The 16,538-nt window shown below is 38.7% G+C and overlaps 1 protein-coding gene across 1 annotated transcript in view; it reads right to left on the bottom strand.

Moving 5' to 3' along the window:
• Nucleotides 1-595: 595 nt before the first annotated feature.
• The window catches only part of PBK (PDZ binding kinase), a 39,221-nt gene continuing 23,278 nt past the window's right edge, over nt 596-16,538 (bottom strand). The window contains exons 6-7 of the mRNA XM_053708907.1: nt 1,437-1,616; nt 596-1,270 (exon numbers count right to left, since the gene is read on the bottom strand). Coding sequence (XP_053564882.1) covers nt 1,071-1,270; nt 1,437-1,616 — 380 coding nt within the window. The 3' untranslated portion in view covers nt 596-1,070. The remainder of the gene's footprint in view (nt 1,271-1,436; nt 1,617-16,538) is intronic.

Raw genomic sequence — 16,538 nt, 5'->3', positions numbered from 1 at the left:
ACAAAGATTAAATCCGTGGACTCATCGTATCTTTAAAAAGAAAAAACCCAACACTACAAGGTTTTCTTCAGGGATTTTTCTTCAAGGATACTAAACCAATTTTTTCTTCTTTCATGATTCGGATAGAGCAGGCAAATTTTAAGCAACTTTAAGCAAATTTTCTATGTTCTCTTGGTATCTTTATTTGAAAAAGCAGGAATGGAAGCTTTGGAGCCGGCCCATTTTCGGTTCAGCACCCTGGATAGCACTTGATTGAATCAACAAGCGCAACCCAGGTGTTGAACCTAAAATGGGCCAGCTTCAAAGCTTCCATTCCTGCTTTTCAAATAAAGATACTAAGAGAACAAAGAAACATTGATAACAGTACGCCGGGCTAAGCAAGGGGCTAATAAGCATGTTTAAAGTTTTACAAAAGATGTTCCAGTTTGAAATTAGAGAGCTAGAGATCAAGAGATTTATGCAGGATAAACTATGTAGTGTCCAAAGTTTCATCTTAGTTAGAAGTTTTTGAATCTTAGCAAATCAAAACTGATTTTAAAGTAAATGGAAATAAAACTGAACATTGTTTATTATCCAGACCATGCACACTATCAAGTAGAACATGTAATTTACCTTTATTGTGTAAGCAATTTCACTGAGTCCTCTTTTTATATATAAAAAGGTTTAATAACGAACTAAACATGAATAAAACATGGAAAAAACACAGGACAACTGCAGACGTGAATAGCTCCCTATCTGCTACATTGTAGAAAAGTAGTGTTAGAAGCTACACATGAAAGTGCATAAACTGAATATATATAACAAACATTGACATTTTTCACCAAATGTAAGTCATTTTACAAAGAATGCACAGGGATTTCTAATTTCTAGATGCAGTTTCTAACATTTTCTTAAAACAATTAAAGATAAAATTGCAACTTGTTGCTTTAAACTATCACAGCAACATCTTACTCACTACAGCACTTCAGTGTTCTAAATGTAACTATTGTCCAAAACACCGTAGCGAAAATTAAAGGTTTCAAATAACTAGCTTTTTTTTCCTTTTTCTTTTTTTTGAGTGTAAGAAATGCTTAATTTTTAACTTCCGCCTCCAGGATCTCAAGAATTTGGCTTGCAGAAGGCCTCTCCTTAGGGTTTTCACTTGTGCAAATGGTAAATAATTCGATAACCAATTGATAGGATTCATCAAGTTCTTCAATATTAAGTGGAGGTCTTGTCCCCAATGCTTCATAATATGCATCCTCATCAAAATCATGTTCATCAAAGGAATCTAAAAATATATAAAGATATGCCTAAAATGTTTAAGCTCAGTATCAAGCAGGGGAAGGGAAAAAAAAAGCCATTCTATACTAAATTGTATTACATACTTCAGAAGAGTGATGCACTTCAGTAAAAACTGTATGAAATTTAAATGTATAGAAGGTTTGCTTACATACCTACATCATCATCATTTTCTGGTGGCAAATTTATATGTGGTATTGACAAAGTCATCATCTCCCAGAGTGTGAGACCGTAAGCATATATATCAGACTTGTCAGTAATGACCCCGTTATCCTCTAAGGCTTCTTTTGGTTTCCATGGCTCAGTTCCAATATAATTGGCTGTGGAATCACTCACTGAGAAATAGGAAGAAAATAAAATATGAAGTGTCAACATGTGCTAAGATTTCAGTTAATTAGGTGGCCATGCAACGAAGTTGCAGGACAACCTATTATTGTCAGGATTATTATTATTATTCCGCCAAACTTATACTATTGCCCATAACTCTTGAACTGCAAAATGCAAAGCTCTTAAAATCAGGTATGCTGGTACTGCCTATTGCTATGCTACATCTCATATAATATTGAACTCATAGGTCATAAGGTTACGCAGCCATATTGTTTTTTGCGACAAATTTCGAAAACTGCTTAAATTATCTTTAGCTCTGAAACTGCTTATGTTACAACTTTGAAACTTGCTGTGCTCAGTGCTACTATGACCTACATTTTCCTCAACAGAAGTGCCTTGGTCACATGATGTAGCAGCCATCTTGCATTTTGCGAAAATATTTAAACATCTTCTCTTAAACTGCTTAGTGCAATAAAGCGCAATTTTGCACATATGCTCCTTGCAAGATCCTCTACCAAGTTTGTTAAAATTGCGATTTTTCCATAATCAACATGGCTGCTGTGAGACATTAACCTTTTTAATCGTCATTTATTTGTAATATGGTTAAATATTGTAAAACTAACGTATAAAGTGCAAAATTACGCAGTGTAATAAAAACATGATTAAACATAGTCATAACCCTCAAAGACAATATTGCAGTTAAAATTTGCATTGCGCATTCGCCGTCGTGAAATAAAACATTTGCAAATTTTCATGAAACGTCAGCAAATTGTAGAGGTCTATGGTGAGCATTAGTGTGTGTAATATGAAAGCAATACATTACACAGTGTGGCGGCCATTTTGTTTTGTATGCGCTGTTTTTAAAAACTAAAAACATAATTTATGCTTACCTGATAAATTTATTTCTCTTGTAGTGTATCCAGTCCACGGATCATCCATTACTTGTGGGATATTCTCCTTCCCAACAGGAAGTTGCAAGAGGATCACCCACAGCAGAGCTGCTATATAGCTCCTCCCCTCACTGCCATATCCAGTCATTCGACCGAAACAAGCCGAGAAAGGAGAAACCATAGGGTGCAGTGGTGACTGTAGTTTAATTAAAATTTAGACCTGCCTGAAAAGGACAGGGCGGGCCGTGGACTGGATACACTACAAGAGAAATAAATTTATCAGGTAAGCATAAATTATGTTTTCTCTTGTTAAGTGTATCCAGTCCACGGATCATCCATTACTTGTGGGATACCAATACCAAAGTACACGGATGATGGGAGGGACAAGGCAGGAACTTAAACGGAAGGAACCACTGCCAGTAGAACCTCTCCCAAAAACAGCCTCCGAAGAAGCAAAAGTATCAAATTTGTAAAATTTGGAAAAAGTATGAAGCGAAGACCAAGTTGCAGCCTTGCAAATCTGTTCAACAGAGGCCTCATTTTTAAAGGCCCAGGTGGAAGCCACAGCTCTAGTAGAATGAGCTGTAATCCTTACAGGAGGCTGCTGTCCAGCAGTCTCATAGGCTAAACGGATTATACTCCGAAGCCAAAAAGAAAGAGGTTGCCGAGGCCTTCTGACCTCTCCTCTGTCCAGAGTAAACAACAAACAGGTTAGATGTTTGGCGAAAATCTTTAGTAGCCTGTAAGTAAAACTTCAAGGCACGGACTACGTCTAGATTATGCAAAAGACGTTCCTTAGGACATAATGATGGAACAACAATCTCTTGATTGATATTCTTGTTAGAAACCACCTTAGGAAAAAACCCAGGCAGATAACTCCGAGACTCTTCGAGCCGAGGAAATAGCCATCAGAAAAAGAACTTTCCATGAAAGAAGTTTGATATCAATAGAATGAAGGGGTTCAAACGGAACCCCTTGAAGAACTTTAAGAACCAAGTTTAAGCTCCATGGAGGAGCAACAGGTTTAAACACAGGCTTAATTCTAACTAAAGCCTGACAAAATGCCTGAACGTCTGGAACTTCTGCCAGACGCTTGTGTAAAAGAATAGACAGAGCAGAAATCTGTCCCTTTAAAGAACTAGCTGATAATCCTTTGTCCAAACCCTCTTGGAGGAAGGACAATATCCTAGGAATCCTAACCCTACTCCATGAGTAATTCTTGGATTCACACCAATGAAGATATTTACGCCATATCTTGTGGTAAATTTTCCTGGTGACAGGCTTTCGTGCCTGTATTAAGGTATCAATTACTGACTCGGAGAAGCCACGCTTTGATAGGATCAAGCGTTCAATCTCCATGCAGTCAGTCTCAGAGAAAGTAGATTCGGATGATTGAAAGGACCTTGTATTAGAAGGTCTTGTCTCAGAGGCAGAGTCCATGGTGGAAAGGATGACATGTCCACTAGGTCTGCATACCAGGTCCTGCGTGGCCACGCAGGCGCTATCAATATCACCGATGCTCTTTCCTGTTTGATTTTGGCAATCAGACGAGGGAGCAAAGGAAACGGTGGAAACACATAAGCCAGGTTGAAGAACCAAGGCGCTGCTAGAGCATCTATCAGTGCCGCTTCTGGGTCCCTGGACCTGGATCCGTAACAAGGAAGCTTGGCGTTCTGGCGAGACGCCATGAGATCCAATTCTGGTTTGCCCCAACGGAGAACCAATTGAGCAAACACCTCCGGATGGAGTTCCCATTCCCCCGGATGAAAAGTCTGACGACTTAGAAAATCCGCCTCCCAGTTCTCTACACCTGGGATATGGATCGCTGACAGGTGGCAAGAGTGAGTCTCTGCCCATCGAATTATCTTGGAGACCTCTGACATCGCTAGGTAACTCCTGGTTCCCCCTTGATGATTGATGTAAGCCACAGTCGTGATGAACCTCAGTGTTGCTAGCTGAGGCCAAGCCAGAAGAGCATTGAATATTGCTCTTAACTCCAGAATATTTATTGGGAGGAGTTTCTCCTCCGGAGTCCATGAACCCTGAGCCTTCAGGGAGTTCCAGACTGCACCCCAACCTAGAAGGCTGGCATCTGTTGTTACAATTGTCCAATCTGGTCTGCGAAGATGGGCCCGAGATAACCACCAGAGAAGAGAATCTCTGGTTTCCTGACCCAGATTTAGTAGAGGGGACAAATCTGTGTAATCCCCATTCCACTGACTGAGCATGCATAATTGCAGCGGTCTGAGATGCAGGCGCGCGAATGGCACTATGTCCATTGCCGCTACCATTAAGCCGATTACTTCCATGCACTGAGCCACCGTGGGGCGCGGAATGGTGTGAAGAACACGGCAAGCATTTAGAAGTTTTGATAACCTGGACTCTGTCAGGTAAATTTTCATTTCTACAGAATCTATTAGAGTCCCTAGGAAGGAAACCCTTGTGAGAGGAGATAGAGAACTCTTTTCTTCGTTCACTTTCCACCCATGCGACCTCAGGAATGCCAGAACTATCTCCGTATGAGATTTGGCAATTTGAAAGCTTGACGCCTGTATCAGGATGTCGTCCAGGTAAGGAGCCACCGCTATGCCTCGCGGTCTTAGGACCGCCAGAAGTGAGCCCAGAACCTTTGTAAAAATTCTTGGGGCTGTAGCCAACCCGAATGGAAGAGCTACAAATTGGTAATGCCTGTCTAGAAAGGCAAACCTCAGGAACTGATGATGATTCTTGTGAATCGGAATGTGAAGGTAGGCATCCTTTAAGTCCACTGTGGTCATGTACTGACCCTCTTGGATCATGGGCAAAATGGTTCGAATAGTTTCCAACTTGAATGACGGAACTCTGAGGAATTTGTTTAGGATCTTTAAATCCAAAATTGGTCTGAAGGTTCCCTCTTTTTTGGGAACCACAAACAGATTTGAATAAAACCCCTGTCCTTGTTCCGTCCGCGGAACTGGATGGATCACTCCCATTACAAGATTTTGTACGCAGCTTAGGAATGCCTCTTTCTTTATCTGGTTTGCAGATAATCTTGAAAGGTGAAATCTCCCTTGTGGAGGAGAAGCTTTGAAGTCCAGAAGATATCCCTGAGATATGATCTCCAACGCCCAGGGATCCTGAACATCTCTTGCCCACGCCTGGGCGAAGAGAGAGAGTCTGCCCCCTACTAGATCCGTTGTCGGATAGGGGGCCGCTCCTTCATGCTGTCTTAGAGGCAGCAGCAGGCTTTCTGGCCTGCTTGCCCTTGTTCCAGGACTGGTTAGGTTTCCAGGCCTGCTTGGATTGAGCAAAAGTTCCCTCTTGTTTTGAAGCAGAGGAAGTTGATGCTGCACCTGCCTTGAAATTTCAAAAGGCACGAAAATTAGACTGTTTGGCCTTTGATTTGGCCCTGTCCTGAGGAAGGGTATGACCCTTACCTCCAGTAATGTCAGCAATAATTTCTTTCAAACCAGGCCTGAATAAGGTCTGCCCCTTGAAAGGAATGTTGAGTAATTTAGACTTTGAAGTCACATCAGCTGACCAGGATTTGAGCCATAGCGCCCTACGTGCCTGGATGGCGAATCCGGAATTCTTAGCCGTTAGTTTAGTCAAATGAACAATGGCATCAGAAACAAATGAGTTAGCTAGCTTAAGAGTTCTAAGCTTGTCAACAATTTCAGTCAATGGAGCTGTATGGATGGCCTCTTCCAGGGCCTCAAACCAGAATGCCGCCGCAGCAGTGACAGGCGCAATGCATGCAAGGGGCTGTAAAATAAAACCTTGTTGAATAAACATTTTCTTAAGGTAACCCTCTAATTTTTTATCCATTGGATCTGAAAAAGCACAACTGTCCTCAACCGGGATAGTGGTACGCTTTGCTAAAGTAGAAACTGCTCCCTCCACCTTAGGGACAGTCTGCCATAAGTCCCGTGTAGTGGCATCTATTGGAAACATTTTTCTAAATATAGGAGGTGGGGAAAAGGGCACACCGGGCCTATCCCACTCCTTACTAATAATTTCTGTAAGCCTTTTAGGTATTGGAAAAACATCAGTACTCACCGGCACTGCATAGTATTTATCCAGCCTACACAATTTCTCTGGCACTGCAATTGTGTCACAGTCATTCAGAGCAGCTAATACCTCCCCAAGCAATACACGGAGGTTCTCAAGCTTTAAAATTAAAATTAGAAATCTCTGAATCAGGTCTCCCCGATTCAGAGACGTCACCCACAGACTGAAGCTCTCCGTCCTCAGGTTCTGCATATTGTGACGCAGTATCAGACATGGCTCTTACAGCATCTACGCGCTCTGTATCTCGTCTAACCCCAGAGCTATCGCGCTTGCCTCTCAATTCAGGCAATCTGGATAATACCTCTGACAGGGTATTATTCATGATTGTAGCCATGTCCTGCAAAGTAATCGCTATGGGCGTCCCTGATGTACTTGGCGCCATATTAGCGTGCGTCCCTTGAGCTGGAGGCGAAGGGTCCGACACGTGGGGAGAGTTAGTCGGCATAACTTCCCCCTCGACAGACCCCTCTGGTGACAATTCTTTTATAGATAAAGACTGATCTTTACTGTTTAAGGTGAAATCAATACATTTAGTACACATTCTCCTATGGGGCTCCACCATGGCTTTTAAACATAATGAACAAGTATCCTCTGTTTCAGACATGTTTGTACAGACTAGCAATGAGACTAGCAAGCTTGGAAAACACTTTAAAGCAAGTTAACAAGCAATATAAAAAACGTTACTGTGCCTTTAAGAGAAACAAATTTTGACAAAATTTGAAACAGTGAAAAAAGGCAGTTACACTAACAAAATTTTTACAGTGTATGTAACAAGTCAGCAGAGCATTGCACCCACTTGCAAATGGATGATTAACCCCTTAATAACAAAAACAGAATAATAAATGACAAAAACGTTTTGTTACCCTCCTCAAACACGACTTTGAAGCCTTTTGAGCCCTTCAGAGATGTCCTGTATCATGCAGAAGGCAGCTGGATGTCTGTCAGTATTTTTATCTGCACAGAAAAGCACTAAAAAAGGCCCCTCCCACTCATATTACAACAGTGGAAAGCCTCCAGGAACTGTTTCTAGGCAAAAATCAAGCCAGCCATGTGGAGAAAAAAAACTAGGCCCCAATCAGTTTTATCACCAAACATATATAAAAACGATTAACATGCCAGCAAACGTTTTATATTGCACTTTTATAAGAGTATGTATCTCTGTTAATAAGCCTGATACCAGTCGCTATTAAATCACTGCATTTAAGGCTTAACTTACATTAATCCGGTATCAGCAGCATTTTTCTAGCAATTCCATCCCTAGAAATATGTTTACTGCACATACCTTATTGCAGGAAAACCTGCACTCCATTCCCCCTCTGAAGTTACCTCACTCCTCAGAATATGTGAGAACGGCAATGGATCTTAGTTACTTCTGCTAAGATCATAGAAATCACAGGCAGATTCTTCTTCTAATGCTGCCGTTGATAAAACAGTACACTCCGGTACCATTTAAAAATAAACTTTTGATTGAAGTTAAAAAACTAACTATAATACACCACACTCCTCTTACTACGTCCATCTTTGTTGAGAGTTGCAAGAGAATGACTGGATATGGCAGTGAGGGGAGGAGCTATATAGCAGCTCTGCTGTGGGTGATCCTCTTGCAACTTCCTGTTGGGAAGGAGAATATCCCACAAGTAATGGATGATCCGTGGACTGGATACACTTAAGAGAAAAAAATCTTCTTCTCCGAAACCGCTTATGAGACGGACCTGAAACGTGGTTAATAAAATTATGTTATGACCAATATTCAGATTTGTTCAAGAGAAGTCAATTGGTCATGTGGTTTCCCAGCCATTTTGAATTGTTCAAAATTGCTTAACGATATTGTTTAATCTTTAATAAAACAAAAACCGTTTGACAAAACCGATTTATTTTTGCCATGTTTATTAACATCTATGGTGAGCACTATAGTGCGTAATATGGAGGCTGTATCTTAGGATCGGGCAGCCATCTTGGTTTACGCAAAAATATCGAAAGTCTATTTTCTCTGCAACCGCTTATGTAAGAACCGTGAAATTTGCTGTATAATCTTTTATGGTGACCTAGATTCACAGTTGCTCATTAGGAGATAATCAGTCACATGATGCGGAAACAATATTGGTTTTATGTTTACCGTAATTATTTGTAATTTAATACTGCCTCTTGAGTAAATTGCTCACAAAAACACAAATTAATTATGCTAAAATCTTGAAATCAGGTTTGCTGCTACAGCCTATTGCAATGCTACATCTCATGCAACATTGAACTCATAGGTCATATAGTTAGGCAGCCATTTTGTTTTTTGCGACAAATTTCGAGAAACGCTTAAAAATCTTCAGCTCTGGAACTGCTTATGTTACAACTTTGAAACTTGCTGTGCTCAGTGCTGCTATGACCTAGATTTGCCATTGCTCAACAGAAGTGCTTTGGTCACATGAGGTAGCAGCCATCTTGCATTTTGCGAAAATCTTTAAACATCTTCTCGTAAACCGCTTAGTGCAATAAAGCACAATTTTGCACAAATACTCCTTGGAAGGTCCTCTACCAAGTTTGTTTAAATTGCGATTTTTCCATAATCAACGTGGTTGCTGTGAGACATTAACCTTTATCAACATTTAATTGCGCAAATTTGCAATTTATGCATTATGTTTACACTATTTAACTATATTACAGTGTAGCAGACACATGAGTACACAGTCATGACCGCTAAAGGCAATATTGCAGTAAAAATTTGCACTGCGCAGTCGCCTTCGTGAAATAAAACATTTGCAAATTTTCATAAAACTTCTGCAAATTGTAGAGGTTTATAGTGAGCATTAGTATGTACAATTTGAAAGCCATACAATGCATAGCTTGGCGGCCATTTTGTTTCGTATGCGCTGTTTTTAAAAATTATAAAAATCTTCTTCTCCGAAACCGCTTAAGGCGCACACTTGAAATTTTGTTTACAGTTATCTTATGACTAACATTCAGATTTGTTCAAGAGAAATTGATAGGTCATGTGGTTTGGCAGCCATTTTGAATTGTTCAAAAACGCTTAACGATATTTTTAAACTAATAATAAAACAAAAACCGTTTTACAAAAATGCTTTATTTTTGCCATGTTTATTGACATCTATGGTGACAATTATTGTGCATAATATGGAGGCTGTATATCATATGATCTGGCAGCCATTTTGTTTTATGCGAATATTTCGAAAATCTATTTTCTCTGCAACTGCTTATGTTAGAACTGTGAAACTTGCTGTATAACCTTATATTGTGACCTAGTCACAGTTGTTAATGTTGAGGAATTGGTCACAAGCTGTGGCAGCCATATTGGTTTACGCGAAAATTTCGAAAAAGTGTTTCTTTCCAACCGCTTATGTTAAAGCTGTGAAATTTGCTGTATAACCATATATTGTCACCTAGAGTTACATCTGATCGTGATGAAAGTATTGGTCATATGGTGGGGCAGCCATCTTGAAAAACGCAAAAATTTCAAAAATGTGTTTTCTTTCCAACTGCTAATGTTTTGAATTGTAAAAACTTCTATAAAGCTTTATATTGTGACCTAGCTGCTTGTATGCCATTGAAATGTCGATGCACATGGCCACCTCTATCGCTGCTTGCAGCTATATTTTATTCTAAATGTAGAACAAGCTTCTAATGTGAAATTGCTACACTACTGTACAGTAAGTACACAGATGGAGGTAATCCTGTAATTTGTTTTCCCATCATTACAAGGATATCATCAATGCTCTCAAACTATATTATTGTAACTTTATGCATTTTACAAACAGATCAAAACACCACCGTAAAAAATACCCGTAAAAAAGGGACAGTCTAGTCCAAAACAAAATTTCATTATTCAGATAGGGCATGTAATTTTAAACAATTTTCCAATGTAGTTCTATCACCAATTTTGCTTTGTTCTCTTGGTATACTTAGTTGAAAGCTAAATCTAAGAGGTTCATATGATAATTTCTAAGCCCTTGAAGGCCACCTCTTAGCTCAGGGCATTTTGACAGTTTTTCACCACTAGAGGGTGTTAGTTAATTTGTTCCATATAGATAACACTGTGCTCACACACGTGGAGTTCCTAGAAGCCAGCACTGACTGGCTAAAATGCAAGTCTGTCCATAGAACAGAAATAAGGGGCAGTTTGCAGAGGCTTAGATACAAGATAATAACAGAGGTAAAAAGTGTATTAATATAACTTGGTTATGCAAAACTAGGGAATGGGTAATAAAGGGATTATCTATCTTTTAAAACAATATTCTGGTGTAGACTGTACCTTTAAAAGAAAATGAAATACTAAACCAATGTCATGCATCCCTCCAGGTTTCACTGCAATTATCTGCAGGAGAGTCGTTGCACAAGTGAACACGTAATCAATGACATGCAGTGAAAGTGAGATTTCAACAGGTTGGCCACCCGTGACTAGAGGGAGGTGGGGAATAACTGTTTACAAAGTATATTTTGTGCATAGTGATTGTAAAGTACAACACAATACTGGGCAGTATATATAAAGGTAATCTATAAAACGGGTACTTTCATTTATTAACATTTTAAAAGACTGTTTATAAAATTACTTCGCTCTTAGTTATAGTAAACATTCTGCCGTTCCTCTGTTAGCATCTCCTACCTTGTTTAGCATATCTATGACAAATCCGGCTTTCGAGTCGTTGGGTGAACCACAAACTGAAAGGGAATTATTTTAAAAACATAACATCTTTCAAAATGTTAATAAATTAAAGTGGCCCTGTTTTAAAATATTACATGTATCTACTGCCCAGTATTGTGTTATACTTCAATCACTTTAATGCCCTTTAACCCCATAAAATTTGAAAACATAGGTTCTATAAAGGGGTTACAGCACTTAATCACCACCATATAGTGTATTATTTCTTTCATACAGATGGTGAGAGTCCACGATCCATTACTCCTGGGAATTACTCTTGCTTACCACTAGGAGGGAAAGATTCACAAACACAAAGCATTCTCTAAAACTCCTCCCACCTCACAAATCCTGTAGTCTTTACTTTGCCTCAGATGGAAGTGGTCGTAAAATGAAGATGTGCATTTGATTCTCCAGTGAGAGGGGTTCTCAGTATATATTGGGGCCCGTTTCCCCTCAAGAGTACAGTGCTAGTCAGTGGAATGTATATGGGGGTATGGTTTGAGGCTCCTATTTTGCCTCATGGGAAATATTTTACCTCTTATAAATCTACAATATACTCCTAATTCCATTACCTCTGCTGATATGTTTCAGTACTAGATTTTCGTCTATTGGTAAGTACAATTTAACATTTAGACACTCTAGTCTACAGAATCTTTACATTTTTCCCCTTGCTGTTTTGTGCGCGTCTGGTTTTTGGTGTGATCAGTTCGATTTTTCACACGACTAACGCTCATCTGGAATGTGCACATCTATTCAGTACGGTCTGGATAAGAGCCTATCTACCCGTTCTCTGCTCATTCAGTTTTAATTCACAGGAAAATTGCCAATCTTCCTGATGTTCATTGTTTTGTTCAGGCTTTGGCTCTTATTAAACCTGTGATCAAGCCAATTTTTCCTTCACGGAATCTTAACCTGGTGTTAAGGGTTTTGCAATCTGCTCTTTCCTGTATTCCTCATGGTCATGTTTTTTTTCAGGATAAGGCAGTTTTACAGACTACTTTTGCCTAAAGCCGTTTCTTCATATAACATTAGCGGAGAGAGAGTTAGGGTGGGTGAAACTCAGAATGCAGGAACAGTTACACAGATCAATCAGGTATTTTTTTTTTAAATCTTTACTGAATTACTAACTGATATTTTGCTTATCAGAATAAAGATCACAGAAACAGCAAGTTTGAACATAGGCCTATGCTAAACATTGAAGTCCAATACAAGTTTCAGAATACTTTACGTAGTTTGCAGTAACTAAGTCCAAAAGACACTGGTGCCTAAATTGAACAGTAAAGGGTAAGGTTATCACGGAATACCTGGTAGGTACAGCTAGTGTGCCGAAAAGAATCCTTGGAGGTATAGAATAGCCCTAAACTAAACCTTTTGGATTAAGGGGGGGGGGGGGGAGAGAGAGACAAAGGATGTTCCCACTATACAAGTGGGAATCCTGACCAATATGTTTAGGGGTATGAAATCAAGGACAGAACTGTAAATCCCTTTGGACAATGAACAGATTGGGGTAAAAACCTTGACCCTGGGGTTACACAGGTACTAGGATTAATTATGCCCCTATCCTTTTATAAATTGCTGTTCTTAAAGATCATATAGACAACATGTATATAGGACCGCTGGTCAATCAGGGGGACTCTGCTTCAAAGAACACAAACACACTTGATCTCTTGAAGGATAAAAGAGAATCAGTCCAGGTATCCAAACTATTTTCAGGGTAGATCCCAAAAATGTAGAAACTTATACATAAGTTTAAAATATCTGTACATGACAAAAGTAGTATACATGAACATTTGCTCATATTTAGACTGTCATGTGGCCTTCCTGATTAAAAAAGCAGCACATATAGACCAACAGGTACACATTAGACACTTGCAAATTCATGTCAAGAATAAGCAGAGACTGCATATATTCATAAAGGTAAACATACAAAGTGCATAATTAAAATATTCATAATTGATGCTCAGTATCTGAATGATAAATGTAAGTACATACATATAAATCACTCATAACGGTATAAGAGATACCAATGGATTTGATCTCTACTGATAGTGAACATATTCATGACCAATATCCAGTATCTGCATGAAAATTTGTGCATAGAATTTACACATAACATAGGTAAAGAGAGATACCAATAGATCTTTTATCTCTAAATTATCTCCACTGTAGTATTAAAATACAGATACATCCTACAGACTTGAATTGGAAATAAAAACATGCAAAGTACAATGAATGTATACCTATATACCTAGGCGGTATATAAACTACAGAATTGTGTAAACCAATAGCATACGACCTGTAATGTCTTGCATTCACAGACAGGAGTCCTGCCTATGTAAAAATTATATTTGTGCTGCTGAACATGCAATACACATAAATTGCTTTTAGCTATTTTTTTTTATTAGAATAGAGAACTGAATCTGCATGATATGCATTACAGCAAATAATATACCAAAGGTTAAAAAGTGTATAGCAGTATATAAAGTGCAGACTAAAAAAAACAAACACACACCTTAAAACCCCCTGGTAATGATGGGAGAACAATGCTTAATTGACTTAAAAATAAGTATAAATAGTGAAGATAGTGATAATAAATGGTAATGACACCATTGTTATGTTTAATACAATATAGAATTGTGCATATAATAGGGTACACTGCAGATCACTTTAGAAAGTGCTATGTGTACAGCTGCCTATAGGTCCTTGTAAAAAAAAAAAAAAAAACATGTTTAGAGAGGATGTTATCAATTCTAAACCTTAGGTTATCAGCACAAGAAATATTTTGAACATTTACCTTAGGCGACTGAGTTAAATCCCCAGATTTACGCCTATTTAATTGGGGACAGCCGTTAAACAGTCACTATTTTGTAGATTTTATTTTTAGTTTCAGGAGTAAAAACAGTAGTTTTCCCCATGAGTGTCAAGTACAGGGAGAATTCCCTCTGTATAGTAGACTGTTGCAGCTGATATGTATGCAAAATTTGAGGTATACAGTTCTTAGAGATTTGAGTGACCTGTCATACTGGAACATTTTGCAAAATAAACACACACCAGTAACTGACTTGTCAATATAAATGTCAGTGGGGACAGAAAACTTCTTGTTCCATGTTTGTACTAACTGTTTCAATAAGAGAGAAAACCTGGTAAAGAGCCCTCTGCACTATAGTAACACTCCCTCAGACACCTGTACAATATCCCACTGTAGTAAGTTTCACAAGCCCCAATAAATAAGAAAAGCCCTTAAGTACCCCCCTGGCAGCTCCTGTATGGTTCTCATCCCCTTCCTTGGATTGGCAGGCACTAGAAATCAGATTAAAATCTGTTAAAAATTAGGTCACAACTGTTGCAGGTTAAACCTAGTCACGGAGGCTCTGGATAGATGAGAGAAAAGCCCAGGAACACAAAGGGGACGGGGCTATCACCAGGAGTAAAGCCGGTGACTTAGAAATAAAAAAACACACTTCTGAATGTTTTTGAGTGAAATAAAGTGTACCAAGCATAATCATATAAACTCTTAGAATATGCCTAACTGGAGACCGCACGACTGTATCATGCATTAAGCTATTGCCGGTTCTCTTAAATAAAAACACACGATTTTTTAAAGTTCTCAGAAAATTATCCCAAAAGCTGCCAGAGGGTTAAAAAAGGTCAGAGGCTTCCCTAGTGTTCTCAATGCTAGTAGATCTGGTAGGGACACGATATGGAGAGAAAAAAATTGTCATGAGGAGAGCAGGTTAAGTCCCCTGGCTATGCTGTACCTGTGTCACAGTACCTACAAATAGCATCTGGGCTGTCTGTGCTGTGTAAAATCACTTAACTAATGCAGCACATCTCCACTGACTTACCAGGCATGTCAATGCAGCAGTATCCAGTGCAGGTATTGGGTATTTCCTACTGCAAACCTTTGGCGGTACCAGAGTCCCTCGGGAAAGCTAGGCACGAGTCTCAGCAACAAGGGTAGTTATGGCTGAAATCCTGTTAGGTAAATGGACATAAGTGTATTCCTGTGTCACCATCATTCAGCTGCTGTGAAGAGTCTTTTTTCTTTGTAAATGATACTCCCCAGGGACTGCGGATCTCACATAGGTCTGAGCTCCCAATTTGTAATCCATAAGATAGTAGCTGGAACAACCTCTATTCTCAACCATCTCCAACAAACTAAGAGATGGGAGGGATTTTAAACTCTGATATTGGTTCTTGACCTCCTCCTGGTGGAGGGAAATATATATCTTATGGAGGACTGTGGACCATTATTTTACAAAAGAAACAATGTTTTTTGAATCCCTCCCTTTATGCTATTACTCAACTCCACGGTTTGGGTATTTGTTCCCAGGAGTAATGGATCAGGGACTCTCACCAAATGTATGAAAGAAAACAAATTTATGCTTACCAGATAAATTCATTTCTTTCATGGTGGTGAGAGTCCACAAGACCCCTCCCTTTGGTTTTGGGTTTAATATTTTTCCCCCTTCTCCTTTTATGGCTTATTCCTTTTTCTCACCTCATTTTGCTTGGCTATACGTTAGGAGTGAAGTACATTTGAGGTGGGAGGGGTTTTATAGATCTATTGAAATTTGGGAATCTTTGCCGCCTACTGGTGTCAAGGAAGAGTAATTCCCAGGAGTAACGGATTGTGGACTCATCACCATGAAATAAATTTATCAGTTAAGCATAAATTATGTTTTATTGTTGTTTGTTTTTTTAGAGACACATTAAAATGGCTTACTTTTTCCTATAACGTAATGTCAGGACATTTTGATATTGAATAATCAATCACATATGTCTGTGCTATATAATATAGGGGTAAAATTGATCATGTGTATTTACGTATAGATTTAGGTACACATACACATATATAGTATTTTTCAGTATTAATATGTAGCTATTAGCTAGTGTTGCTTCTCAGTATATAATTGCATACGGTGAAGTTTTTGTACTTTATCAAAATAATTCATGCTTAGTTACTATGATATTCAAGGTCCCTGACATAACTGCATGATTCCTATCATATCACTGGTATAAATACCCCCATGTTTGTCATACTAGAACCATGTAAGTATTTTTCTATAAACATTTGTGGGATTCAACCTTGGTTAATAGTCAACTAGAGATACTGACTTGTTTTTCAGAATATATTTACAAAATACATATTTGTCTATTATAGCTTAGTGACGAGTGCCATATTCCAAGGGAAAAATATTCTGCCTGCTAAATCTTAGCTTATTAACAAAAATGTTAATTAATTTGTAAATAGTTTTAGCCAATAATTTATTTGAAACCTAACCTTATCAGTGGGGGTGGAGTTAAGAGTTTTCCATAAAATACACATTCACCCACAAGAGGGG

Source organism: Bombina bombina, chromosome 4, assembly GCF_027579735.1.
Source record: "Bombina bombina isolate aBomBom1 chromosome 4, aBomBom1.pri, whole genome shotgun sequence".
Lineage (NCBI taxonomy): Eukaryota > Metazoa > Chordata > Amphibia > Anura > Bombinatoridae > Bombina > Bombina bombina.
This window is presented reverse-complemented; position numbering and strand designations above follow the sequence as displayed.